Source organism: Coregonus lavaretus, assembly GCF_964263955.1.
Source record: "Coregonus lavaretus genome assembly, chromosome: 27".
NCBI lineage: Eukaryota > Metazoa > Chordata > Actinopteri > Salmoniformes > Salmonidae > Coregonus > Coregonus lavaretus.
The window spans coordinates 18,969,212-18,995,596 of record NC_140014.1 but is presented as its reverse complement, the minus strand read 5'-3'; the positions used below and the strand labels follow the sequence as shown (position 1 = coordinate 18,995,596).

Genomic DNA, 26,385 nt, shown 5'->3' with positions numbered 1-26,385 from the left:
TTTGATTTTCAACAGGATAATGACCCAAAACACACCATCACCATCTATGTAGAAAATAGTAAAAATAAAGAAAAACCCTTGAATGAGTAGGTGTGTTCCAACTTTTGACTGGTACTGTATATAATCCATTATGCAGATAAAGTTCCTTTAGTGACATATTTAAGTACGAAATTGTAATTTAACAAACACATAAATAGAGAAATATATAACATCACTGCTACTAACTACACAGACGCTGGTAAAGATAGTCTCCCATAGTGAGAGTGTCTACCTAAGTTCACATCAGTTAATCCTTTTAGGATAAAAACAGAATAGAATTGACACAAAGCCAGCATCATGGCCTGCTCCTCTGTTCTAATTACATTTTGAATTTCTACTGTTCCTTTATCTAAAGTTTCTCAGCAAATTACAAGAAACTGTAGTCTAAATCTCAAAATGGATTTTGTGCTCTCATGTACATAAAGCCATTCTATGAAATGTGTGTGGGAGTATCAAATTAATAAAACCCAGTTCAATTGAACTGTGACAGATTGACTCCTCCACTCGATTCAAGTAGACTGAGAGAAAGCCACTTCTCACCACATTATCCCCTTTTCGTCAACCTAATAGTCCCTTTCCTGCAGACAAATAACCAAATCACCCTCTAGTGGCCTCATGGGTGGAATGTTATTCATATTTTTCATAATTTCTTAATTAATAAGCATACAAATAATTTAAACGCAGAAAAAAACTGTGTTTCTATGTCAAACGGTGTTGTTATATTTCAAGTCTTCTGTGATGTATATAAAGTGTAATGTTGGGATGCAAACTGAAATGTAATACATTTCAACTCTATATCTGACATGGTACAGGTGTCTTCTTGTTTTTTAAGCCCATAACCGTGTGTGAAGTGGTTTATACTTTTGTTTCAAAGTAGATTTGTTTAAGACTACCAATAAACACTGTGTGACCCTGATTTAACCCACTGCAGTAAAAGGTTAAGAACCACTAGAGGCTGTGACAATATGACTTAAGTAAGAGTTAGAGGCATGTGTTCCTAATATCCCATATGTGTACTGATCTCTATATTGACTAATTGATAACTCATTATCATTACAACTCATTGAAAACTTTCGGTTATAGGCCTATCCAATTTGTATCTCATACTGTAGCATCAACACCTCTAACATGTCACACCTAGTAGTCTCAGATATTAACCACATACAGAGGAAGGAAAGGAGAAAGGTCCTGGAGCATGTCTATCCCAGGAAGACATTTCCATAGAAGCCCACTCCGTCCTGCTGCTTCTCCCCAGCCTGGTCTACCTGCTCAGGGAAGTGGGCCCCCACACACAGGTTCACAGCCTCCCGCAGATCAACAGGAAGTGACCTAATCTTCCTCTCGTACTCCGCCAGGGCCTCCTGATTGAGCTGCAGTTAGGTGGAGGTGAGAGGTCAGAGAGAGTGGGTGAGAGGAAGAGGTGAGAGTTGAAAAGGCCTCTATTTGCACTGTATAATTATCCTTTATAGATTTATATGTTATCCAAAGGGCAAGGTGGATGACCTCTGCATCCATTTCTTTCATTTTGGAGGCATGGACAACTGGAATATCTACTGTGTAATCTATACGTTCATCAAAGAAAAGATTCCATACAATGTTCACACATCAATATCTGAACTATACTGTATCTAACACAAGTTAGATTTAACCAAATGTGTCATTAGTCTACCAGTAGGCTTATAGGACCTGTTCTGTGCATGCTGAAGATAAAACTGTATACATCATGCGTCATTACATGTTAGCTCATTTACGTATTGGATGGTGATTGGCCTGGATGGCCATTCTCTTGAAATAACATTTATGACAATCTCCACTTTATTTCCATGCATACCTACGGATATGTGCGGACAGGTGTGTGTATGTGCGAGTGCGTTTGCGTGTGTGTGTGTCAGACCTGGGTTCAAATGCATGTATATTTGATTATTTGTTATTTAAATACTTACTTTCTGTATATTTTAGTATTTTCTAATAATGTGGCCCACATCAACTACTTCTATTGGAAGTATTTTAAAGTATTTTCAAATAATTTCCTATAAATAGCCTACTATTTGAAAATATTTTCAAATACTTACTTAATACATTATTTCAAATACTCCTAGGACCTGGGTTCAAATGCATGGGACTATTTGTTTGTATTAGAAAATACTCTGTGTAATTGAGTATATTCAGAAAGATGACAATGCTTTCCAAGTGTATTTCCAAATACATTCCAATATTCAACTGCTTATATTTTCAACCCCAAAAATATGAATACTTACTTTGAAATATATGTGAAAGTCATTACATTAATTGAAATAGTATTTGAACCCAGGTCTGGTGTGTGTGTGTGTGTTAGTTTGTTTGTTTACAGTACCTGATTGGCCAGGCATTTGATCTCGTCCAGTGTGGTCGTTTGTCTCTTCACCAGAGCATCCTGCTGAGGACTGCTGTCTGTGGACTAGAAGAATACAGTACCAACACATAAGAGCAGAGGCTTTGTATGGCTGTGTGTGTTCGCCAAGCAAGCGTAAATGCTTGAAGGACATGAAGAGTATGAGAGAGAGAGACAGAGAGAGAGATGAGGAGAGAGCGACAGTGTGAGGTGTCTGGTACAGTAAACCCAGGAGGTGCAACCTGAGAGGAGATCAATACTGTCGGGTCACAACATATTGGACTTGACCAATTCCATCAAGTGCTCCTTACACTGTGAAACATTAGCTACAAGCTGGGTTGACCAAAGATGTTATCACATCATAACCCCTCTCAGAGATTCATGAAAGAGCCAAAACACTTCATAAAATATGCTTTTAAACCCTCCTTTGTTGAGGTGTTCAGATCAACCTGGTTGAACTGGTGTGTAAGGAGCAGAGTATAAGTGATGTGCTTGTGATGCAGTTGGGATGACTCCTGATGAGCCAACATGGTAAACAGCTGAGGAGAACAACACCCCCTCTCTCTCTCAGTGAGTCATCTCTCCACTCCACATGTGCCCCTTCCTCACTCTGAGGTGAGTGAGTGCTCTGCTCCTCACTCAACTCAATGTGTGTGTGTGTGTATGTGTGAGTTCTTTTTTTGTGTGAGAGAGAGAGAGCATTTGCACGTGTGAGTGGGAGTGTGTGTAAACAGAAAGGGTGGTCATGTTAATGAATCAGACACTTTTGTGTACGGTACACTTCTGTAAAAGCTCTTTGCTCAGTGTAACCATAGTTACTCTCCCAGTCTACCACAGTAGATGGACAAATGAGAATGAAAATCATGTGAATTTCTCTATACGTATGTGGAAAGTACTGCAATAATTACAGAGACACGTGTACATCCATGTGTTGCCATTAAAGTAATAGACCTGAGACATCTATAATTGCCGGTTCTATTTGAACTCAAAAGGAATATACTTACCACTGTATCAGTCTGGACAGCCTCCTCAGCCAGGTCCACGCTCATTGCCCTTTTCAGCCTAAGTATAGAGAAAGATATATACATTATGTTACCATTAAACTATGTAGTCTATGTCTATGACAAAGTTGTTCCAACTCAGAACACAGCAGCACTCTGCCACGTGGAAGCAATTTTGCTTTCCAACCTGCATTTAAAGCTCTGTATATGAAAAGGTTTGGCATGGGCCCTCAAATCCTCCAAAAGTTCTACAGCTGCACCATTGAGATCATCTTGACTGGCTGCATCACTGCTTGGTATGGCGACAGCACCATACTCGATCGCATGGCGCTACAGAGGGTGGTGCGGACAGCCCAGTACATCACTGGGGCCGAGCTCCCTGCCATTCAGAACCTCTATACAAGGTGGTGTGAAAGGAAGGCCCGTAAAATTGTTAAAGACTCCAGCCACCCAAGCCATAGACTGTTCTCTCTGCTTCCGCATGGCAAGCGGTACCGGTGCATCAAGTCTGACACCAACAGGCTCCTGAACAACTTCTATCCCAAAGCCATAAGACTGCTAAAAAGCTAACAGAATCGCTACACAGGTTATCTGAGTTGACGCATGTATTTTATTTAAAAAATTGCACTGTCTCTATGCAGACTCACAGGACTCTACACACTCACCCACACTGACACTCCAACACACACATAACATGCACACACATTTATACTGACTCTACACCACAGGGGGATGCTGAGGAGAGGAAGGCTCATAATAATGTCCGGAACAGGGCAAATGGAATGGCATCTACCACATGGAAACCATGTGTTTGATGTATTTGATACCATTCCACTGATTACATTTACATTTACATTTAAGTCATTTAGCAGACGCTCTTATCCAGAGCGACTTACAAATTGGTGCATTCAACTTAGGATAGCCAGTGGGACTACCAGTCCCTTTTATTTTTATTTTATTTATGTGGGGAGGGGGGAGGGGGGGGGGGGGTAGAAGGATTACTGTTATACTATTTCAGGTATTCCTTAAAGAGGTAGGGTTTCAAATGTCTCCGGAAGGTGGTCAGTGAATCCGCTGTCCTGGCGTCGTGGGGGAGCTTGTTCCACCATTGGGGTGCCAGAGCAGCGAATAGCTTTGACTGGGCTGAGCGGGAACTGTGCTTCCGTAGAGGTAGGGGAGCTAGCAGGCCAGAGGTGGATGAACGTGATTCCGCTCCAGCCATTACCACAAGCCTGTCCTCCCCAATTAAGGTGCCACCAACCTCCTGTGCTCTACACACATGCACACACACTCACATACAATCATAATTTACGCTGCTACTACTCTGTTTTTCATATATCCTGATGCCTAGTCACCTTACCCCTATACATATCTAACCCTACCACCACCTATCCCTGCACATTGTATATACAGTGAGGGAAAAAAGGATTTGATCCCCTGCTGAATTTGTACGTTTGCCCACTGACAAAGAAATGATCTGTCACGTTCGTTGAGTAAAGGATTGGACCAAGGTGCAGCGTGGTATGCGTACATAGTCGTTTATTATATTAAACACCGACAAAACAACAAAAGCAACGTAACATGAAGTTCAAAAGGCTAAACATAAACAAGCCAAACCAGAAACAAGATCCCACAACATAGGTAGGCAAAATGGCTGCCTAAGTATGATCCCCAATCAGAAACAACGATCGACAGCTGCCTCTGATTGGGAGCCACACCCGGCCAACATAGATCTACACATACTAGATCTACACATAGATATGCACACCCTGACCAAACCAACTAGAGATCTCTATGTCAGGGCGTGACATAATCAGTCTATAATTGTAATGGTAGGTTTATTTGAACAGTGAGAGACAGAATAACAACAACAAAATGTTATTAATTGATTTGCATTTTAAATGAGGGAAATAAGTATTTGACCCCCTCTCAATCAGAAAGATTTCTGGCTCCCAGGTGTCTTTTATACAGGTAACGAGCTGAGATTAGGAGCACACTCTTAAAGGGAGTGCTCCTAATCTCAGTTTGTTACCTGTATAAAAGACACCTGTCCACAGAAGCAATCAATCAATCAATCAGATTCCAAACTCTCCACCATGGCCAAGACCAAAGAGCTCTCCAAGGATGTCAGGGACAAGATTGTAGACCTACACAAGGCTGGAATGGGCTACAAGACCATCGCCAAGCAGCTTGGTGAGAAGGTGACAACAGTTGGTGCGATTATTCGCAAATGGAAGAAACACAAAATAACTGTCAATCTCCCTCGGCCTGGGGCTCCATGCAAGATCTCACCTCGTGGAGTTGCAATGATCATGAGAACGGTGAGGAATCAGCCCAGAACTACACGGGAGGATCTTGTCAATAATGTCAAGGCAGCTGGGACCATAGTCACCAAGAAAACAATTGGTAACACACTACGCCGTGAAGGACTGAAATCCTGCAGCGCCCGCAAGGTCCCCCTGCTCAAGAAAGCACATATACAGGGCCGTCTGAAGTTTGCCAATGAACATCTGAATGATTCAGAGGAGAACTGGGTGAAAGTGTTGTGGTCAGATGAGACCAAAATTGAGCTCTTTGGCATCAACTCAACTCACCGTGTTTGGAGGAGGAGGAATGCTGCCTATGACCCCAAGAACACCATCCCCACCGTCAAACATGGAGCTGGAAACATTATGCTTTGGGGGTGTTTTTCTGCTAAGGGGACAGGACAACTTCGCCACATCAAAGGGACGATGGACAGGGCCATGTACCGTCAAATCTTGGGTGAGAACCTCCTTCCCTCAGCCAGGGCATTGAAAATGGGTCGTGGATGGGTATTCCAGCATGACATTGACCCAAAACACACAGCCAAGGCAACAAAGGAGTGGCTCAAGAAGAAGCACATTAAGGTCCTGGAGTGGCCTAGCCAGTCTCCAGACCTTAATCCCATACAAAATCTGTGGAGGGAGCTGAAGGTTCGAGTTGCCAAACGTCTGCCTTGAAACCTTAATGACTTGGAGAAGATCTGCAAAGAGGAGTGGGACAAAATCCCTCCTGAGATGTGTGCAAACCTGGTGGCCAACTACAAGAAACGTCTGACCTCTGTGATTGCCAACAAGGGTTTTGCCACCAAGTACTAAGTCATGTTTTGCAGAGGGGTCAAATACTTATTTCCCTCATTAAAATGCAAATCAATTTATAATATTTTTGACATGCGTTTTTCTGGATTTTTGTTGTTGTTATTCTGTCTCTCACTGTTCAAATAAACCTACCATTAAAATTATAGACTGATACTTTATTTGTCAGTGGGAAAACGTACAAAATCAGCAGGGGATCAAATACTTTTTTCCCTCACTGTATGGTGCTGGAACTGACCCTGTAAATAGCGTCTTCATTTCTTGTGTTCTTCTTATGTTATCTTATTATTTTTATTTATTGTGTGTTTTTGTTCTACCTTATGTTATTTGTAATGCTACATGGATTCCTGCATTGTTGGGTATGGAGCTTGCAAGAAAGGCATTTCACTATACTTGTGCACGTGACAGTAAAACATTAACCTTGAACCTTGAACCCTGTACTGTTTGTACTGTACCAGTACATCGAACAATGAGAAAATCAATGAGTAAAAAGAGCGGCCTTTTATGTGATTCCATAAGCACACATTCAGCTCACCTTGCCTTGTCTGAACCTGAGCGCTTTGACTGCCCTTTCTTCTTTGTCTCCTTGGATTCACTTGGGGAGGAAACAGAGAACGCATGTCACTGGGGGGGATTTTGAGGCCATTCAAGTGAAAGCCTCACTCAACCCATTACATGAAAACTCCCATTCAAAAAAATGACTCATGCTACATGACCTTGTTCCAGTTCATATTTTGTAAGTGAAAAGGGGTAAATAAAGTAGTCCAGTGTCTGATGAGTTAAAACAGAGGCTTTAAAAAAAATTAAAAATGTATGAAAAATGTATGCACTCACTAACTGTAAGTCGCTCTGGATAAGAGCGTCTGCTAAATGACTCAAATGTAAATGTAAAAATGCTTTCTTATCCCTCATACTGCTGTTTGATCACCTTGTGGCTACTGGCAGGCCTTAGATAACCATCTGCCTGCTGGGAACACTGGATAACACTCACACACAGTCGCTTTCTCACACACACACACTCTCTCTCTTTACATTTACATTACATTTGAGTCATTTAGCAGACGCTCTTATCCAGAGCGACTTACAGTTAGTGAGTGCATACATTTTCACACTGGCACCCCGTGGGAAACGAACCCACAACCCTGGCGTTACAAGCGGCATGCTCTACCAACTGAGCTACACGGGGCCTCTTTCTCATACACACACACACTCACACACACACACTCTCTTTCTCATACACATACACACACTCACTCACACTCGCTCTCTCGCATACACACACACACACGCACACACTCACACAGATATAGACACAGTCTTTCTCTCTCTCTCATACACACACACTCAAACACCCACACACTTCAGACCACCATAAGCCGCCCGAGGACACTGAATAACCTGCAAGGATGGGTGACTCATTTATTACTTCAGTTATTGTCTTTGCAAAAGGTCAAATACGTTCCCTGTCTAACACACACATGCACACACATGCTTTACACAGACTCACAGGCGCACATACAAGTCACTGCCAAAATAAAGGAAACACCAACACAAAGTGTCTTAATAAGGCGTTGGGCCACCACGAGCCCCCAGAACAGTTTCAATTCGTCTTGGCATAGATTCTACAAGTGTCTGGAACTCAATTTCTTCCACGAGAAATACCACCATGTTTTGTTGATGGTGGTGGAAAACACTGTCTCAGGTGCCGCTCCAGAATCTCCCATAAGTGTTCAATTGGGTTGAGATCTGGTGACTGACACACACACATACACATTCTCTCACACACACACACACACACACACACACACACACACACACACACCCTTTAAACCCGCTATGCTCCTTTGAGACCCCTCTTTCAAAGTCACTGAGATCTCTTCTAGCCATGGTAGCCAAAATAATGGGCAACTGGGCATTTTTATACATGACCCTAAGCATGATGGGATGTTAATTGCTTAATTAACTCAGGAACCACACCTGTGTGGAAGCATCTGCTTTCAATATACTTTGTATCCCTAATTTACTCAAGTGTTTCCTTTATTTTGGCAGTTATGAAGGCAGAAGTCTACTGTGATGTGTGTGTTGGCCCACCTTTCCAGAGTGTTGAGTTCACTGATGTGTCTCTCTGTGGCCATCTCCAACAGTTTGGCTAATCGCTGTCAGTCACACAGGAAACAGGAAACAGGATGTGTCAGTGACAAAGTGGCAGCTCAAGTGCAAAACAGACCTAGTGGAAGTCTCCCCTGAAATGTGTTAGAGAGCTGATAAACATCATGCGGTATATGCTGTTAAACTCAGATATAAAAAAAAAAAAAACTTTTGCCATGAATTTGCATGCACTCTGAATGAATGTGATTCTGAATGTGACTCTGAATGTGATTCTGAATGTGGCTCTGGCTGAATGTGATTCTGACTGTGACTCTGAATTAATGTGATTCTGAATGTGACTCTGGCTGATTGTGATTCTGACTGTGACTGACTGAATGTGATTCTGAATGTGACTCTGAATGAATGTGACTGGCTGATTGTGATTCTGACTGTGACTGAATGAATGTGATTCTAAATGTGACTCTGGCTGATTGTGATTCTGACTATGACTCTGGCTGAATGTGATTCTGACTGTGACACTGGCTGAGACCTGACTACGAGATTCTACTGTCACATGCTCAATTGGACTTCCAGTCCAGGGGAGTCTATTCCCTGAGTGGTGAGGTCACAACCCAGAGAAAATTACCTGATTGACCTCTATCTGATGCAGATCCAGAGCTTATGCTAAGAGCACCTGGCTGTGATGGATAATCAATACTGTGCTACAGGCCTAGCTCCCAGCCATCAGCTGAAGGCAGGAGGTGAGATTCACTCTGAGGTTAGGTGCATGGTGGTGGAGATTAAACAGAATCTTACCTCAACTGCTTATCCAGTACATAGATGAAATGTAAAAAGAAAGACATCCTTGAATAATCAATCAATCAATCAAATGTATCTATTAAGCCCTTTTTACATCAGCAGATGTCCCAAAGTGCTATACAGATAAGAGTAAGAGTAATAAGAGTATACAGTATGTTTATGCAAAGAACTATCAATAATATCTTTAATATCAAACCGACTCTGGCAGGTAGAGTTGGTCTGTACTTTACTGTACCTCAGTGGCATGCTGCTCCTTCCTCTTCTTCAGCTGATCACACTGCTCCACCCACAGAGCTCTGAGCTCCACCTGCAGCCTCTCCTTCTGCTCCATTACCCTCTCCATCCTGGGGCCGGGCTCTGCCGTTTCACCCCCTCCCCTGGGGGACACAGTCACAACGTCAGAGACCAGGCACTAGACATGACATGACATACCAGGGGCTCTACCAGGGGCTCTACCAGGGGCTCTACCAAGGGCTCTACCAGGGACTCTACCAAGGGCTCTACCAGGGGCTCTACCAAGGGCTCTACCAGGGGCTCTACCAGGGGCTCTACCAGGGACTCTACCAGGGGCTCTACCAGGGGCTTTACCAGGGGCTCTACCAGGGACTCTACCAGGGAATCTACCAAGGGCTCAAGGGGCTTAATGGGATCTCCCAGGCCCTCTGCACATCACTGCCTCACATGGAGGTCTGTTACTTCATCCCAGCAGCAGTATGGCTAATCGCTGTTTTTCATTATCATGTTTTGTAATTTAGTATTTTATTGTGTTTTGTATTGATGTTTGTGTTTGTATTGTGCAGGGATCATTCGAAAAAGAGACTTGGTCTCAATATGACACCCTGTTAAAATAAAGGTTCATAATAAAATAATAAATAAAGTAGTTTTTTTTTTCCTGATAATGTGACCTGACCAGGGCCCCAAGTTTAACTGGTCAGGATACGAGCACAGGAAAAACTGCTGTCCCAGATATCAATAATGTGGTTGGCACTTTGACAGTGCATAATCATGGCTTTTCCAAGAAAGATCACTGGGTAAGTCTTTGCTAGTTAAAAGCATCTCTTCATAGAGGATATAATTATTGCTCCATTAATTGCTCTACCAAAAAAATAACATTAACGAAGGAATATTCAAAATCTCCCTGAAACTAATTATTATCGGTCTAAATATAATTATTGTTAATTAAACTGGCCAACAGAAAAACAAGTTCATTACAATTGGTGTGTCTGCCACCACCACCTAGTGGATGAGATGGGAATAAGATTAACTTGTTGAGGAGTCCGAAAACTAACACAAGGCTAAAAGAAAATATAAAAAGACTGTATTCCATTACTCTTTTTTCTTCATGGAGTTCTTCTTCTTGAGGGCTTTGAAGGTGTCGCTGTATTTCTGGATCAGCTCCTCTCCTTTCTTCTGGAACTTCTTCTCCAGCTCCTTCATGTCTTTCTCCTGTCTCTTAGTAACCTTCAGGAAGCTCTTGTGCTGTAGCAGCTCCTCACAGGGAACTGTGGATGGCTCTAAAAGAGGAGAAGAGAAAACGGGACAATTTGGTTGGAGGTTGTCAGATTTTACACTGCTCCTATTTTTGCTGATATATGTATTTCATTTTTTAAAGTATATTCTGGACACAGAAGAGTCACTGGTGTTACCTTCATTGGCCTCTGGAGGAGTGGAGTCCTCAGGTGCAGGATCGGATGAGCTGGGCTCAGATGTAGGAACAGGAGCCACAGCAGGGTCAGCAACAGGAGTGGACTCAACATCTGGATCAGGGGTAGGGACGACATCGGAGTTAACATCTAGAGTGGAGTCAACATTTGGGGTGGGGTCGACGTTACTGTTGGGGTCTGTACAGGTAGTGGAGTCAACCTTAGGGTCAGGGGTCAACTCTGTGGCTAGGACAGCCTCTGGGTCATCAGGGAAGTCCTCAGGCTCTGGAACGTGCTCTACACTCTGGATGGGGCCAACAACAGATGGCTGAATGATTGGAGCAGGTTCAGCCTCCACACTGACAGTGTTTGGGGGTGACGGTGAATCCATGTTGGGTTCAGGCTCTGGAGGGGCCTCTTCAGGAGTAGGTGGAGTATCCTGGGTACCAGTAGTAGTATCAGCTTCCTCCACTGGAGAGGAAGCTTTAGTCTCAGGCTCTAGTTAATCAGCATAGGCAAAGAGCTCAGTGAATTACAAAACAACATTATTTTTCACACACTTTGCACTCAAACTCTAGTGAATAGATAACTTGGCCCTACCCAACGCGAAACAGCCTCCATTACCTGTTTCTGGATATGTAGCCTTCTCTCCCACAGTCGGTATTACGTTAACAAGGGGCATCTCGTATGGGGAGATGTAGTCTGCTGATGACTGCAGGAACAGAGCACAAGACCATCAATCCCCTAACAAAGACATTATAAAACCACAAATCCCTTTTCAGTACTGAAGCCATTTTCAGTAAGCATCTCACTATGGACATGTTTTGTTGTAAAAGGATAAGGACCTTGGGAGTGAAACATGTCATTTTCACGTGGATCAATGAGCTCTGTCTTGGAATTGATTTACCTCTGTTGTCTTTGTTGTCTTCTCAGAATTCTTTGTTGGGTTGAATAAGGCATCTGTGAAATCTGGGAGAGAACAAGACAATACAGAAGAAATTACACCACGTTATAGTCCTGTTTCATAATCAGTCACTCAGCGCCAAACAAATCAATGACTCTTAAAACACCATCTATAGGCTTAAATCCTACCTGGCCAAATTAGGCATAATCATGCTAATTAAAATGATTTGGTGCGTTTTCTGGAAATAGGAACTGAAAGTAACTGTACTGTACCTGCAAAAGCAGCAGGGATGTAGTCCTTCACCTCAATGTACACAAAGAGAGCTGGCAGAGTGAGCGGCATGTTGCTCTCACTGCGCAGACAGATGTGCTGGAAGCCTGCAGGGCACAAACCCCATGAATCAATCAGACAGAGCCAGAAGCCTTCTGGCGCAAGGTCTACTTCAATCAGCCTCATGCTCTGGAATTCTGGGCAGAAGTGCAGTTTTAAAGCCAGGTAGAAATAGGTAACACTTTACATGACGTTGCTCTTATATCTGTGTAGTAAAGCTGTAATCACTTAACACTGTCACAACACCATGTTAATGCTGTGGTTTTACTAGAGTAATAACAGTGTTATTACACATAGGAGAAAGGTTATGTTATTAAACGGACCTGACTGAAGGGCCTCGATGGGGATGATCCTGTGGCCCAGAAACTTCCCACCTTCCTCGTGAACCACGACCCTGAGTGAGGCCATGTCAGGCAGCAGGATCTGTCCACATAACAACACGCTTGACCCTTCTGACATGCATTCAACAAGGCAAATTTGTTAGCTTATAAAAATGATAGTTGAACAAATTGAATGAATATACCTTCTCAAAAACAAAGGGTTCTTCATTCCACACTGGGTTAATGGCGTTTGGTGTGGGAGACCACTTGGTCCGGTACTTCTTCTTGGGGTCTCCTGGCAACCCGATGATCTCTACCTCTACGCCTGTCTTCACACTCTTGTCTGACAGGAACTGGCCTGAGTAGATCTGAAGGGAATTATGATCATGGATGTACAGTGTACTGTATACTATAACCTTTAGAAACACATGTAGGCCTACAGTAAATAAGGAAGAAAATACAGCTGACAGCAGGCCTGTATACATATCACAAAACAGACAGGCATATTCAGCCAAGACAGAGAGAGAGAGAGAGAGAGAGAGAGAGAGAGAGAGAGAGAGAGAGAGAGAGAGAGAGAGAGAGAGAGAGAGAGAGGGAGAGAGAGAGAGAGGAGAGAGAGAGAGAGAGAGAGAGAGAGAGAGAGAGAGAGAGAGAGAGAGAGAGAGAGAGAGAGAGAGAGAGAGAGAGAGAGAGAGAGAGAGAGAGAGAGAGAGAGAGAGAGAGAGAGAGAGAGAGAGAGAGAGAGACCAAGGGCATGTTACTCTCAAAACAAGTGGGAGGAAAGTAGCCCCCAGCTACAAACAACCAGCTGAAGCAGCTCTCCCAAAGTTACACCATGAACCAGAATGCAGTTTGGTAATACCATAACAGTCCTATAATTACATTAGAACTCACACATTTTAGTCCTATCATTTTTTTTTATGAACTGTTTAAATGCCTGCAACCAAAACCTGAAGCAAGAATACTGAATAGTGCTGAGGTCTGCTGCTCTCTCTGTGAGGTTGGAGTAAACGTGCCTTGATGGTCAGTGTGTTGGCCACGATGGTGTCGATCCTTTCACAGTAGGGGTCAAACTTCTTGTCACTACGACGGAGGAGGTCATGCTTGAGGAGGTAGCCTGTCCTCCCGTTGAATTCAAATAGAGACATGTTGTGCTGCATTGGGAAATCTGGGGGGGGGGGGAATACATTTTCAGAACATTTCAAAATGTCAAAACATGTTCTTCACTACTGCATATAGCACAAATGTGAGATGGATCTGTCTTTTTATGGCATGTGCAGTAGAGCATTGTGCAACTCAAAACAGTGCAACACTGACCTGCAGTGGTGAATATAAGAAACGCTACTCACTCCCCGACTCAGAGTACAATTTCAATAACCAAACTCTACAATTGTGCCTTATCATGACTAACAACAATAATGGGAACAATCAGACGTTATCACACCAGTTTGTCAGCCATAAGCTAATACCAATCCCAGACAGCTGTTATAGCTTTACCCATAGTTTGGTAGTTGAGCGCCACCATCTGGCAGCCAGCGTTCCAAAAGGGCTGAGGGCTGTAGTTGGAAGAGTCCATTCTGGTTCCTTTAGGGTAAATCCTACTCATCTGCCTCTTGTTGTATCTGGATTGTCATGCTAAGGAAGTTTACATTCACAAAGTGTGACAGAAAATTATGATGATTTATTAGTATTACAATTTGAGAGTAATTCAATCAGGGCTAATGAAGGATACTCCACAAACTCCACTGCAGTCTTGGAGATCATACTCTCCCCTTTGGTCTCCACAAAAGATGAGATGAGGTAGCTCTTGTTTTTCTCTGTCCACAGGAGAATGAGAGCGTGATCATGCAGAATATTAGTTTCCATCAGCAATAACAACTAGATAAACAGTAATATAACATTTACTTTGTGTAAAGTTTTATATCATATAAGGTTATTATTTTAAAACTGCATCTCTCATTCTTATTTCTGTAGCGGGACAAGTTACCCTCATCTAACCCCTTCCCCAACTTAACATCAACAAATCACAACAAACTTTGGGAGTTATCAAAAGAGATGAATTTGGTGGGTTGGATGTAGTTGACAATGGCAGACATCTCCTCATACGCTGTCACTTCCTGTCCCGCTGTACCCTATAGGAGGATAGACAGGAAGTTAGCTCCTGTCTGAAACATCTACTGACATAGAAAGAGGCTTAAAAACACCATCTTGCCATACCTCGTCCGAGTTCTTCATCTTCTCCTCATCCTGGTCTTCATCCTCCTGCTGTTCTTCATGGTCATCGATCATGGTCACCTCCTCCCCAGTCATGGTCACCTCCTCCCCGGTCATGGTCACCTCCCCTTCTAGACACAAGACACATACAGCTTCAATACTTACTACAAAAATGTGGCTGCAACATAATCTGGAGGATTAATACAGTACAACCACAATACAATGTCATTTGGTTTGGTTTGTGTCCTGTTTTACACACCAGTCACACACTGGCCCTCAGGGTTAGAAGGGCCTGTCTGGTTGGGCTCCTGGCCAGCGCTAGCTGTGACTATAGGCTGCTCTGATCCTTCTGTCTTCTTGGGGCTGGTCTGGCTGGGCTTCCCATGGCTGCCCTTCTTGTTCTTGATCAGGATCTTCCCCATGAGCTCTGCTGGGCTGGGGATCTGCAGGCCTGGCTTCAGCTGCTCAGTCACACACACAGGGGAGAAAACACACTTCAGGGAAGGAGGCCAGGCACGCAGGCACATGCATGCATGCACACGCACACACGCACACACACTCAGGAGGTAACACACACACTTGTGCTCTGTTCTGGGAAGGTAAATATAGGTTAGCTTAACACATAAATCAGTTTAGAAGGCCACAGAGGCCCATAAGATTACAATTACAGCTGCAAGTCTCTTGGGGTATCTCTCTATAAGCTTAGCACATCTAGCCACTGGGTATTTTGTCCATTCTTCAAGGCAAAACTGCTCCAGCTCCTTCAAGTTGGATGGGTTCCGCTGGTGTACAGCAATCTTTAAGTCATACCACAGATTCTCAATTGGTTGAGGTCTGGGCTTTGACTAGGCCATTCCAAGACATTTAAATGTTTCCCCTTAAGCCACTTGAGTGTTGCTTTAGCAGTATGCTTAGGGTCATTGTCCTGATGGAAGGTGAACCTCCATCCCAGTCTCAAATCTCTGAAAGACTGAAACAGGTTTCCCTCAAGAATTTCCCTGTATTTAGTGCCATCCATCATTCCTTCAGTTCTGACCAGTTTCCCAGTCCCTGCCGATGAAAAACATCCCCACAGCATGATGCTGCCACCACCATGCTTCACTGTGGGGATGGTGTTCTCTGGGTGATGAGAGGTGTTGGGTTTGCGCCAGACATAGCATTTTCCTTGATGGCCAAAAAGCGAAATTTTAGTCTCATCTGACTAGAGTACCTTCTTCCATATGTTTGGGGAGTCTCCCAAATGTGTTTGCTTATTTTTTTCTTTAAGCAATGGCTTTTTTCTGCCATCTCTTCCGTAAAGACCAGCTCTGTGGAGTGTACGGCTTAAAGTGGTTCTATGGACAGATACTTCAATCTTCGCTGTGGGGCTTTGCAGCTCCTTCAGTGTTATCTTTGGTCTCTTTGTTGCCTCTCTGATTAATGCCCTTGCCTGGTCCGTGAGTTTTGGTGGGCGGCCCTCTCTTGGCAGGTTTGTTGTGGTGCCATATTCTTTCAATTTTTTTATAATGGATTTAACGGTGCTCCGTGGGATGTTCAATGTTTTGGATATTTTTTTATAACCCAACCCTGATCTGTACTTCTCCACATCTTTGTCCCTGACCTGTTTGGAGAGCTCCTTGGTCTTCATGGTGCAGCTTGCTTGGTGGTGCCCATTGCTTAGTGGTATTGCAGACTCTGGGGCCTTTCAGAACAGGTGTATATATATACTGAGATCATGTGACAGATCATGCAACACTTAGATTGCACACAGGTGGACTTTAACTAATTATGTGACTTCTGAAGGTAATTGGTTGCACCAGATCTTATTTAGGGGCTTCATAGCAAAGGGGGTGAATACATATGCACGCACCACTTTTCCGTTATTTATTTTATATCAGTTATTTTTTTCATTTCACTTCACCAATTTGGACTATTTTGCGTATGTCCATTACATGACATCCTAATAGAAATCCATTGAAATTACAGGTTGTAATGCAACAAAATAGGAAAAACGCCAAGGGGGATGAATACTTTTGCAAGGCACTGTAGCAATGTGAAACAGGAAAAGGTGGTGAGGGTGAAGGTTCTGTCTTTAAATTCATGTACCTAAAATCTGAGGACATAGACCATGTGAACTTCTTATTATTATTTATTTTAATTTTTAGCTTATGGCACCTAGTATTCCCAGGCGGTACTAACCAGGCCCGACCCTGAACAGGTGTGTTCAGGGTGGTATGGCCACAAGGGTATTTTTACCCCGTTTTCTCCTCGCATTAGGTCCCTTGGCTCATCTCTGGAACTCTTCAAAGGGCTCGGGAGAGGCAAAGATCAAGTTATGCGTCCTCCGAAACATGGCCCCCCCTGGCCGCCTACTTCTTATCACACTGCTCGCTTAACCCGGATGTCAGCAGCACCAATGTGTCAGAGGGAACACCGCTCGACTGACGACTGGAGTCAGCTTGCAGGCGCCCGGCCCTGTCAAAAGGAGTCGCTAGAGCACGATGAGCCAAGGAAAGGCTCACCGTCCAAACCCTCCCCTACCCCGTCCTACAGTGCTCCCGGATCGAACCTCAGGCTGTAGTGGTGCCTCAGCACACCATGTGAACTTCTTAGGGACACTATGTTCAACAGATGAAAAGTAATGTGGCTTGTCTATGAATAATTATGACTGAGACAAAAGGACCTGTCAGTTCCTAACAGACAGTCCCACTCACAGGGTACTTGTCCAGAGGATCCGTTAACAGCATATCTCCAAACATGGTCTTACAGTAGTTAGCCATTTTCTCCTGCTGCTTCACCCTGGAAAAACATATTACAGCTTCAATGATAATCACTTATTGTCTACATGCAGGTTACAGGCTCAATCATATTATACAAATAGTCACATGATATTATGAAGAGCATCCAAATAAGTGTTTGTGATAGTAGGGGCATTGCTTTTTTGGTATGGTGAACGCCAAACCTGCATGTTTTTAATTTGAAAAGATGAGTGAAATGTATTGTCTTACGAGTCCACATGGTTCTCAAAGGAGAGGATGACAGGGTACTGGGAGGTCTTGAAGGCGCTTTCCGCGATGGCCTCAATCACATCCTGTCACACAGACAAACAGACCAATCTGGACTCTGGGACATACTAAGTAGACACACAGCATGACTGGTAGTATCAACACAACTCTATCAGACCCAGCTAAAGAGCCAAACATCATCAAGGCTGGAGGAAATCCGTGTTTGACAGTAAACTATGCTGAGGCATTTGGTTTGGTCTGTGTGCCAGTTAGAGTGGAGCTCTGGGTGCCCTTAAATGGCAGTGTTGAGTGAGGGGCCCAGGGGATGTGTGGTGTGGTGTGCAGAGGCTGCTGTGCTGCACGCGTGCTCCAGTGCCCAGGCCCAACATGACACTGCACTGTGTCTCTATTGACACCTGCTTGCAGAGCCACAAAGGAAGCTGTCACTGTGAGACATAAAGCAGGGGCCACTTCCTGGGGCACTGTTACTGTAGGTGCTTGGGTCTGGACTACCGTTGTGTAACAGTAACAGTCAGGGCCCGCCATTAGTGACACTATCTCTGTTGTCTGTGAGTCTTAATGAATCAGGGCTGTGTTAATGGGGACTGCAACAGTGGTCACAATGGGTCAATGGTGTACATTTAGTTAGATGCTTTGTATTTGGTTGGCACACATCATACTGGATCAGTAGGACTATTCTCTAGCATTGAGGCTAAGGCTAGAATCCCCACAAAAATAGGTTGCATATTCCTTTGAACATTTATGAATATTTGGTTTACAGCACTATTGCACTGTCTAGCACTGAGAGATGAGGGCTGACTGACACCTGACCTTGAACAGAATCTCAGTTGTCATGGTGAAGCCGTGGGTGATGATAGGCTCCTCATCTGGTGGTTTTCCCTTCCAGCAATCCAGCTCCAGGCAGCGGCAGCCGGCCAGCAGACACTGGCGATACATCTCTGGAGACGACACACCGGAAAACTGACCAGCTGTGGAGGGATCACAACATTTTTGGGGGTCATTTTGGACTCTAGAGACACTCAAAGACATATTAAAACCACAGTCTATAAGAAAGGATTGTCAATAATCATTCAGCCATTGTCTTTCTATTGCTTCTACTACTAGCTCTGGGCTCACATTTGCTGAAGAAAAATAGGCATTTCAATTTGTATAGCTCTGAGTAGCCTTTGATAAAACCTGGTTTACCATAGCTGTGTTGAAATGTGTGATAGTTTAAAGACTGTTCTCATCTCACCTGTCAGGTATGTGTTATGGGAGGACTTGATAAGGTAGTGGGGCAACGGTTGGCTCATGTCCTGACACTTGGCCAGCTTGTCCAGTATGACCACAGATGTCTCAGGTCCCAACAAGTAGAACAGCAGACCTTCTGGAGAAATCTGACCTGTAGAATAAGATACCTGTACATTATAACAGTGCTACACATCTCTCTTCTATAAAACACTGGATTTAGAATACAGTAACAATTGGGAATACAGTGTAGTCAATGATGAAGATCGGCTCATACAGTAGTAATGTGATGATTTAGGCTTCTATGTTTGTTCTCCTGTCCTTTAGTAATCAGACTGTATCTATGTGTTTCTTACCTCTGTTGGCGTTGGAGGAGCAGGGCTCATACTTCTCGATAAGGGCCTTGACCTGGTCAGGTCTGAAGCGGGGGAATAGCTCCTCGTTGAGGCGGGAGTCACGCTGCTTTTCGTTGACGAACTTGGCCAGGCTCTCCTTGGTCATATAGGGCTTAGCCTTGGCAGAGCTGGAGGGACAATCAGCCGTGACAATCACATCAACAGCATCTTACATCAGCCAGGGCCCAGACAAACCCTGAGCCTGGGAACCAATGCATGAGCTGGACACTCCAACTGACCAACCGTTGAGGAGAACATGATGACAATTACACCTGGTATCACCTCATGCCTGTATTCTCCAATTGGCAAGTATCACACCACTCTTTTCATTTCTAATTTAGAATGTTTTAGAATGTTACTTACTAGGATGTGAAGATCTCATAGATCTCAGGCCGGGGACAAAGACTCATCAGGAAGAGCTTGAAAGCAGCTTCAGTGAAGACGTCCGGCTTCATAGTGTCACCCTGAGAGAACACACAACAGCCTCTCACATTATGACACTTTACTGGAAATATTTCATGACACACCTTTAAAAAGGACTATGATAAGTACTAGGACTACATGGGTGCAGACCCCAGAATTGTGACTGTTGAAAAACACAGGGGTTTCTCTCTGACCTTTCCTTTGGGGAGGTGTGCTGAAGACAGAGCTCCCTCCACCCTCTTTTTGTCAGCTGGAAACATCTTGTAAATACTGAGGATGGTAATAAAGACAACTAATGAGAGGCTTGAATATAGTTTACATTTACTGAATCTGTTCAACTGTTGTGCTACACTCTTAGATAAAAGGGTTACAAAAGGGTTCTTCAGCTGTTCCCATAGGAGAACCCTTTTTGGTTCCAGGTAGAACCCTTTTGGGTTCCATGTAGAACCCTCTGTGGAAAGGGTTCTACCTGGAACCCAAAAGGGTTCAACCTGGAACCAAAAGGGTTCTACCTAGTACCAAAAAGTGTTCTACAAAGGGTTCTCCTATGGGGCCAGCCGAAGAACCCTTTTAGGTTCTAGATAGGTGTAGGTGTTAAACCAATTCTACATGACATTGTCTGTGACTCACTTTTTGACAGGGATCTTGCCATCCTTATTGGTCTGAAGAGAGATGCGAACATACCTAGGATGGAGAGGTTTAAAAAAAAAAAAGTATTATAATTTACTGGCAAACAACATAGAGAGAGAACGGATCATGTCCACTCACATTTTCTCCATGAAGACTTGTCTGCATGCGTTGTTCCTCGACGGGTTGTAAGCAATGGACAGGATATCAGCAGCCCAGTTCTATAACATCAGACCATAGCTGCTTGAAATTGCTGTCTGGAGTTACTACTTGTCCTGATAATACTGTTTTATTTGTGACCACTAGAGGGCATGGAACTGATCAGTGCTTCAGGAAGAGAGAATCACGCATGTCGACTATCTATCAATTGTTATTTTCATTAGAGTTTATTAAAACCGGATATTGTAGTCATAAACTCAAAAAGAGGGTAAGGACAGAGGCTGCTTTGTGGTGGAAATTAAATCTTATATATTAGTGGTTGACCTGGGGCAAGGTTAGAGCTGCAGAGGCAGTATGGAATCAGGCAACTAATATCACTTAAACAAATGTTGGTGGTAAGGTGATGCTGATAGGCACATTTACTCTACATATTTACATACCTATCTCATTATGTTTGATTTATATTTATGACATGTGAAGTTATGTTACAGAGTATGTGCAGTATGAGCTCTGGTTATGTCATGTTGCTGTGATGAGTCCATGTAAAGAGGATTTAATGATGTAAGGATTATAATGTGTATTACCTGTGTCACTTTCTCCTTGTAAGCAAAGAAGTTGTGGTAAGTCAAATTCACCATGTCAGGGCCTGTGACAACAGTCAAGGTTTTGAGTAGATGGTCGCTGTTCGGAAAATCCAGGTTGAACACATTCCTGACTTTAGGGTGCTGTTGATGAGAACGGACAAACATTTGAAAAAACCTACATTCCAGTGACCACAAGTAATTGTTCCTATGTTCTTATGTTATCACAATGTCTGTTTGGAGAGAGGGAAATGAGGCCTGCTGCACCCTGGTGTCTGTTTTCCATACACAGGACGCCTGGGAGCTCAAACCTGAGTAGGCAAATCAATGCATGCAAACTCCAGACCAGAGCTGAGAAACATGAAAGCAGCAGCTCAGCAGAGGAACTGGGGAGTTACTATGTCCTCAACTACTACAGTACAAACAGATCAATGATGCTACAGCATTTGTTTTGATACAGTATCCATGGCTTATAGAAGAGCAACTGGTCTCCTTGTAGGCAGAACATAAGACAGACTGTATAGATAGATGGCACACCAGCTATGGGGATGATGTAGTTTATTCCCCAGGGAATAGCTGTGACCTCTCCCAGTAGTAGGGAGTAATGGCTGCATACTGAAACTCTCTATGGAGACAGATCAGTGTGGGAGAAAGCAGTGGGAGAAATTAAAACCGTCAAACTCAATCTCTCTACAGCTGGATCTGCTGCATAGAAATCACACAGCTGGGCTCTCGCTTTGGCTGCAATCACATCACTAACACTGTGTGTGTCTCGGTGTGTGCACTGGCATTGTGTTTATTGCTGATTTTGCTGACTCACTTTAGGAAGTTTTGCATATTTTCCTGATCTGGTATCTCTGATGTTCGCAACATCCAGGAACTCTGTCTCCTAGGAATGGGGAATTATACAATTACAACAAATGTACACTGAGTGTAAAAAACATTAAGGACACCTTCCTAATATTGAGTTGCACTCCCCCCCTCCCCCCTTTTGCATTCAGAACAGCCTCAATTCATCGGGGCATGGACTCTGCAATGTGTCAAAAGCATTCCACAGAGATGCTGGCCCATGTTGACTGCAATGATTCCCACAGTTGTGTCAAGTTGGTTGGATGTCCTTTGGGTGGTGGACCATTCTTGACACACACAGGAAACTGTTGAGCGTGAAAAACTCAGCAGCATTGCAGTTCTTGACATAAACAAGTTCGCCTGGCACCTACTACCATACCCCGTTCAAAGGCACTTAAATCTTTTGTCTTGCCCATTCACCCTCTGAATGGAACACATACACAATCCATGTCTCAATTCTCTCAAAGCTTAAAAATCCTCCCCTTCATCTACACTGATGGAAGTGGATTTAACAAGTGACATCAATAAGGGATCATCGCTTTCACCTGGATTCACCTGGTCAGTCTGTCATTGAAAGAGCAGGTTTCCTTAATGTTTTGTACACTCAGTGTATAGTAGAACCCATTGCATACTGAGAAAAAAAAAAGATGTCTTTCTGACTATTATAAAACAATAATTATTTTATGATTGCATCAAGAGATAGGCTGCACCCATATGAAACTGTAATATGCTTTTCTATTACTTGCATGAATACTCTGTATGGAATCATGCACGCTAGTAGTGCTTGAGCTCCCACACTGTAAGCACACGTGTGTATTTAAGCCTCAGTGGGTATCAGAGTGTACTGCAGACCAGAAGTTGCCGAGAGAGAGGAGAGACGAGAGAGAGAGAGAGAGAGAGAGAGAGAGAGAGAGAGAGAGAGAGAGAGAGAGAGAGAGAGAGAGAGAGAGAGAGAGAGAGAGAGAGAGAGAGAGAGAGAGAGAGAGAGAGAGAGAGAGAGAGAGAGAGAGAGAGAGAGAGAGAGAGAGAAAGAAAGAAAGAAAGAAAGAAAGAAAGAAAGAAAGAAAGAAAGAAAGAAAGGAGAGAGAGTGCTACTGTAAAGAGAGTGAGAAGCAGCTATCAGCCCAGTGAACATTGTTCTGAGTTCATCTTTGCAGCGCACCAGGCTGGTAAAACCCACATCAGCTTCAATCAATACAATCCACGAGGCAGCTGGGACTGTGAGGTGCAATGCAATGCTCTAAACTATTCATCAGTTAAATCTAATTCACTCTTAACATACAGTACATTGTGGTTAAAGCGGTTGAGGCTCTAGGTCATCCCACAGCCTGACGGACCCTATTCCAGAGCTGTGGAGTCTGAGGCAGCTAGAACACATTTCACATGGTCTGGATTCAACACATAAGGATCTAAACTGCTCAACTAAGCAACCAGGCAGATTATATAAAGTGGCAGTATTTACTCACTGTAACCCAATTATTTGGCAGTTATTATTTAATTGTGCAACGTCACTTCTGTTATCTTACCTTGCTTTGGTTAGTCCAATAGAGGTAGTAGCCCTTCGGGTCCATCTTCATGGTGACAGGCACAGTCTTGGTTGAGTCCTGATTGAGGAGAAGGACATTTTGAGATATTGCAAACTTCTACACAGAATTTATACTTGGCCCAACTGATTTTGTGACAGAGCTATAGCACATGGTCTTGAGGACAGACAACTTGTATTATTTATAGAGGCAACACTGTAAATTGTAATGGATGTTTTACATCAATGGAGTCTTGTAAATGTAATGTATTTCAGAGAGATCTTTCTATGATTCTCATTCAAAGTGAACTAATTAACTTGTTTTCAATAGAAGATTTTCTCCAGGAATTTACTGCACTTTCAAGAGTAGCCAACTCACCTCTGACCATTTGGTAAACCTGTCTCCTTTGACCAAGTACAGTTTGACCTCAGGTGGCTCCAGATTATACCGTCTCTTGTCCATTGTGTTGGTCCCTCTATTGTCTCCTCTCCTGTTGTGTGACTGGTGGAGGTGACCCCTCTACACCATGGCACTGACCAGTGACTGACCAACCCTACCTGTACTCTCACTGTGCTCTTGGAGAGATGTACTGTAGCTATAGTCAGTCACCGGTAGGGATGGCAAGGGAGGAGGCACCCCAACAAATATGCATTGCAAATGAGTCCAACAATAAAAATGACATTATTTGACTTGGTGAAAGGGCGGTCAGGAAAGCTCACTTAAATAGTGTGACACTGAATGTACAAAATGTTTGATGATGATATGATTTAATGTTCCATTTACAAATCTAATTTATTTTGATCACTCCTTGTCACAGGCAAATAATGACTGAACTTCCATGGACCTGAGCTTTAATTTAGTCTGTTAATGTTTTTCCTCTTCTCCAGACACATATTTTACAACACAATCACAGCATGCTGCTGGACATTAAAGGCATACCTCACATAACAACCAGTACCCAAATATAGACTGCCATACTGTACAATATTGAGAGATGCTTGTTCAATCTGTGATGGATTACTGATCTACTGGTATATTGGTTTTAATTTGCTTTTAGTAATGTGGTGTAGAGAAATGAAATGTACTGTATCATGTTAGATGGCCAGAGAAGGCACTGATAAATGCTGATTCATGGCTTCTGCTTCTGACTGCTCCCTGTAATTTGTGTAATATGCAAATATCCATTTGAGAGCAAGCACTACTTTAGGAAAATTGTATAGGGATAGGAGGACCCAAGTTACATAAGGACAAGAGTGTTTGTGGTAGGCCTAATATTAATGTCTTACTTACATTAGATTAAATAGAACATTATATTAGATCAAATACAACATCATTCACACTTTTCAAGAGGAAACTTGATGTAGGACAACATTTCCAAGGCAGCAATAAAAGCATACAGTATGTACAACATACAGTATCCAGCATTTACACTGTAGAGTTTAAAGTCAAAAGTACCTGTATGTGATTCATGTAATGTAGCCTACCAATGGATGGGACAGGATCAAATGAAAAACTGTGTTTTTATCACTCATATCTCTCACTCCCCATCTCAATATAGCAGGCAAATAAGTCAGTCAAGCCCCCAGTCACCTGAGAACGTGTGTAATGTGTCACCTGACCATGTGCTGGGCACAGAAGAACTAGAGAGCCTAGAGCAGTGGTATTCAAAGTCAGGGTCGCAAACCATAGTGGGGTCGCAGGGGAACTGCAGTGGGGTCGCCCCAAAAAAATTGCAATACCAGTACAGATTATTGTATGGGACAATATACAAACGTTTTTGATACAGATCATTTGACAAATAAAATTGTATTGAGTAAATGTATATATTGCTTTCTTTTCATTTTGGTTATTTGTTCATGTAAAAATCGAAAATTAACGATTTTAAGGTTGTGACATTAGATTTGGGGTGAGGTGGGGTCAGCAAGAAATTCCTGGAGAAAAAAATGGGGTCCCCGTTGAAAAAGTTTGAATACCACTGGCTATCCCATATGAACACGAGCACGCAAACAAGCACTCACGAGCGAGCAGACTCTGAATGATTTTATGGGCTCCCAGAGAGAGGTATGAGATGAACCTACATTCTTACTCTTAGACAGTTATTTAGAAATGGCACTCTCTGAAGATATGTGAACCTGTTTGCTAATCTAAGAACATATTGAGTATGTATGAGTCAAATAATCAGATGATCCCATGAGCTGCCATGATTCGAAGACGCTAACATATTTGTTTAAACGGCTGACCTTTCAAGCTATTGAATCAATCCGTAAATCAAATATGTTTTATTAAAAGGTTTGTATTTGATTCACTTATGCTATATGAAATGTTTTTCAAGCAATGTCCTCTTCTCTGCCAATTTAGGACCAGTTGTTCTCATATGCACCTGTAGGCCTATCGCCAATGTGTTGACATCATAAGGGGCTGAAATCATGCACGCCACGGCAACAAGCGTTGGGACTGCTAAAGGTGACGTTTAATTTGAGCCTTCAGTAGTGGTCTCTAGATCATCACAAACTATTAATTCCTAGTCACCAGTTCCACTTTGATGTCAAGATGTAAACATAGGCTACTGGCTCTGGACAGTTTACACCATGCTCATAAATATATTTATTTATTTACTCTAGTGGTGTTGGGGTGAGCTGTGCGTTTGGTGATGTTTCATTAGTTAATGCAACCCGCTGCATACAGTGCATTCGGAAAGTATTCAGACCCTTTGACTTTTTCCACATTTTGTTACGTTACATCCGTATTCTA

The 26,385-nt window shown here is 43.1% G+C and overlaps 1 protein-coding gene across 1 annotated transcript; it reads right to left on the bottom strand.

Annotated features, from left to right (window-relative positions):
• Positions 1–1,238: 1,238 nt before the first annotated feature.
• LOC311102616 (1-phosphatidylinositol 4,5-bisphosphate phosphodiesterase beta-2-like) lies at positions 1,239–24,096 on the bottom strand (the record flags this gene model as incomplete). Its single annotated transcript, XM_084143983.1, has 32 exons — positions 1,239–1,409; positions 2,393–2,476; positions 3,415–3,472; positions 7,063–7,122; positions 8,619–8,683; positions 9,670–9,811; positions 10,765–10,948; positions 11,081–11,575; positions 11,702–11,789; positions 11,985–12,046; positions 12,254–12,358; positions 12,635–12,734; positions 12,835–12,999; positions 13,648–13,799; positions 14,129–14,253; positions 14,364–14,448; positions 14,667–14,763; positions 14,849–14,976; positions 15,105–15,306; positions 17,539–17,623; positions 17,833–17,915; positions 18,661–18,818; positions 19,085–19,231; positions 19,434–19,600; positions 19,836–19,936; positions 20,090–20,165; positions 20,526–20,579; positions 20,664–20,743; positions 21,266–21,406; positions 22,083–22,151; positions 23,638–23,715; positions 24,013–24,096. The coding sequence occupies 32 exons, from the start codon at positions 24,094–24,096 to the stop codon at positions 1,239–1,241; spliced, it is 3,891 nt and encodes a 1,296-aa protein (XP_084000109.1).
• Positions 24,097–26,385: the final 2,289 nt, after the last annotated feature.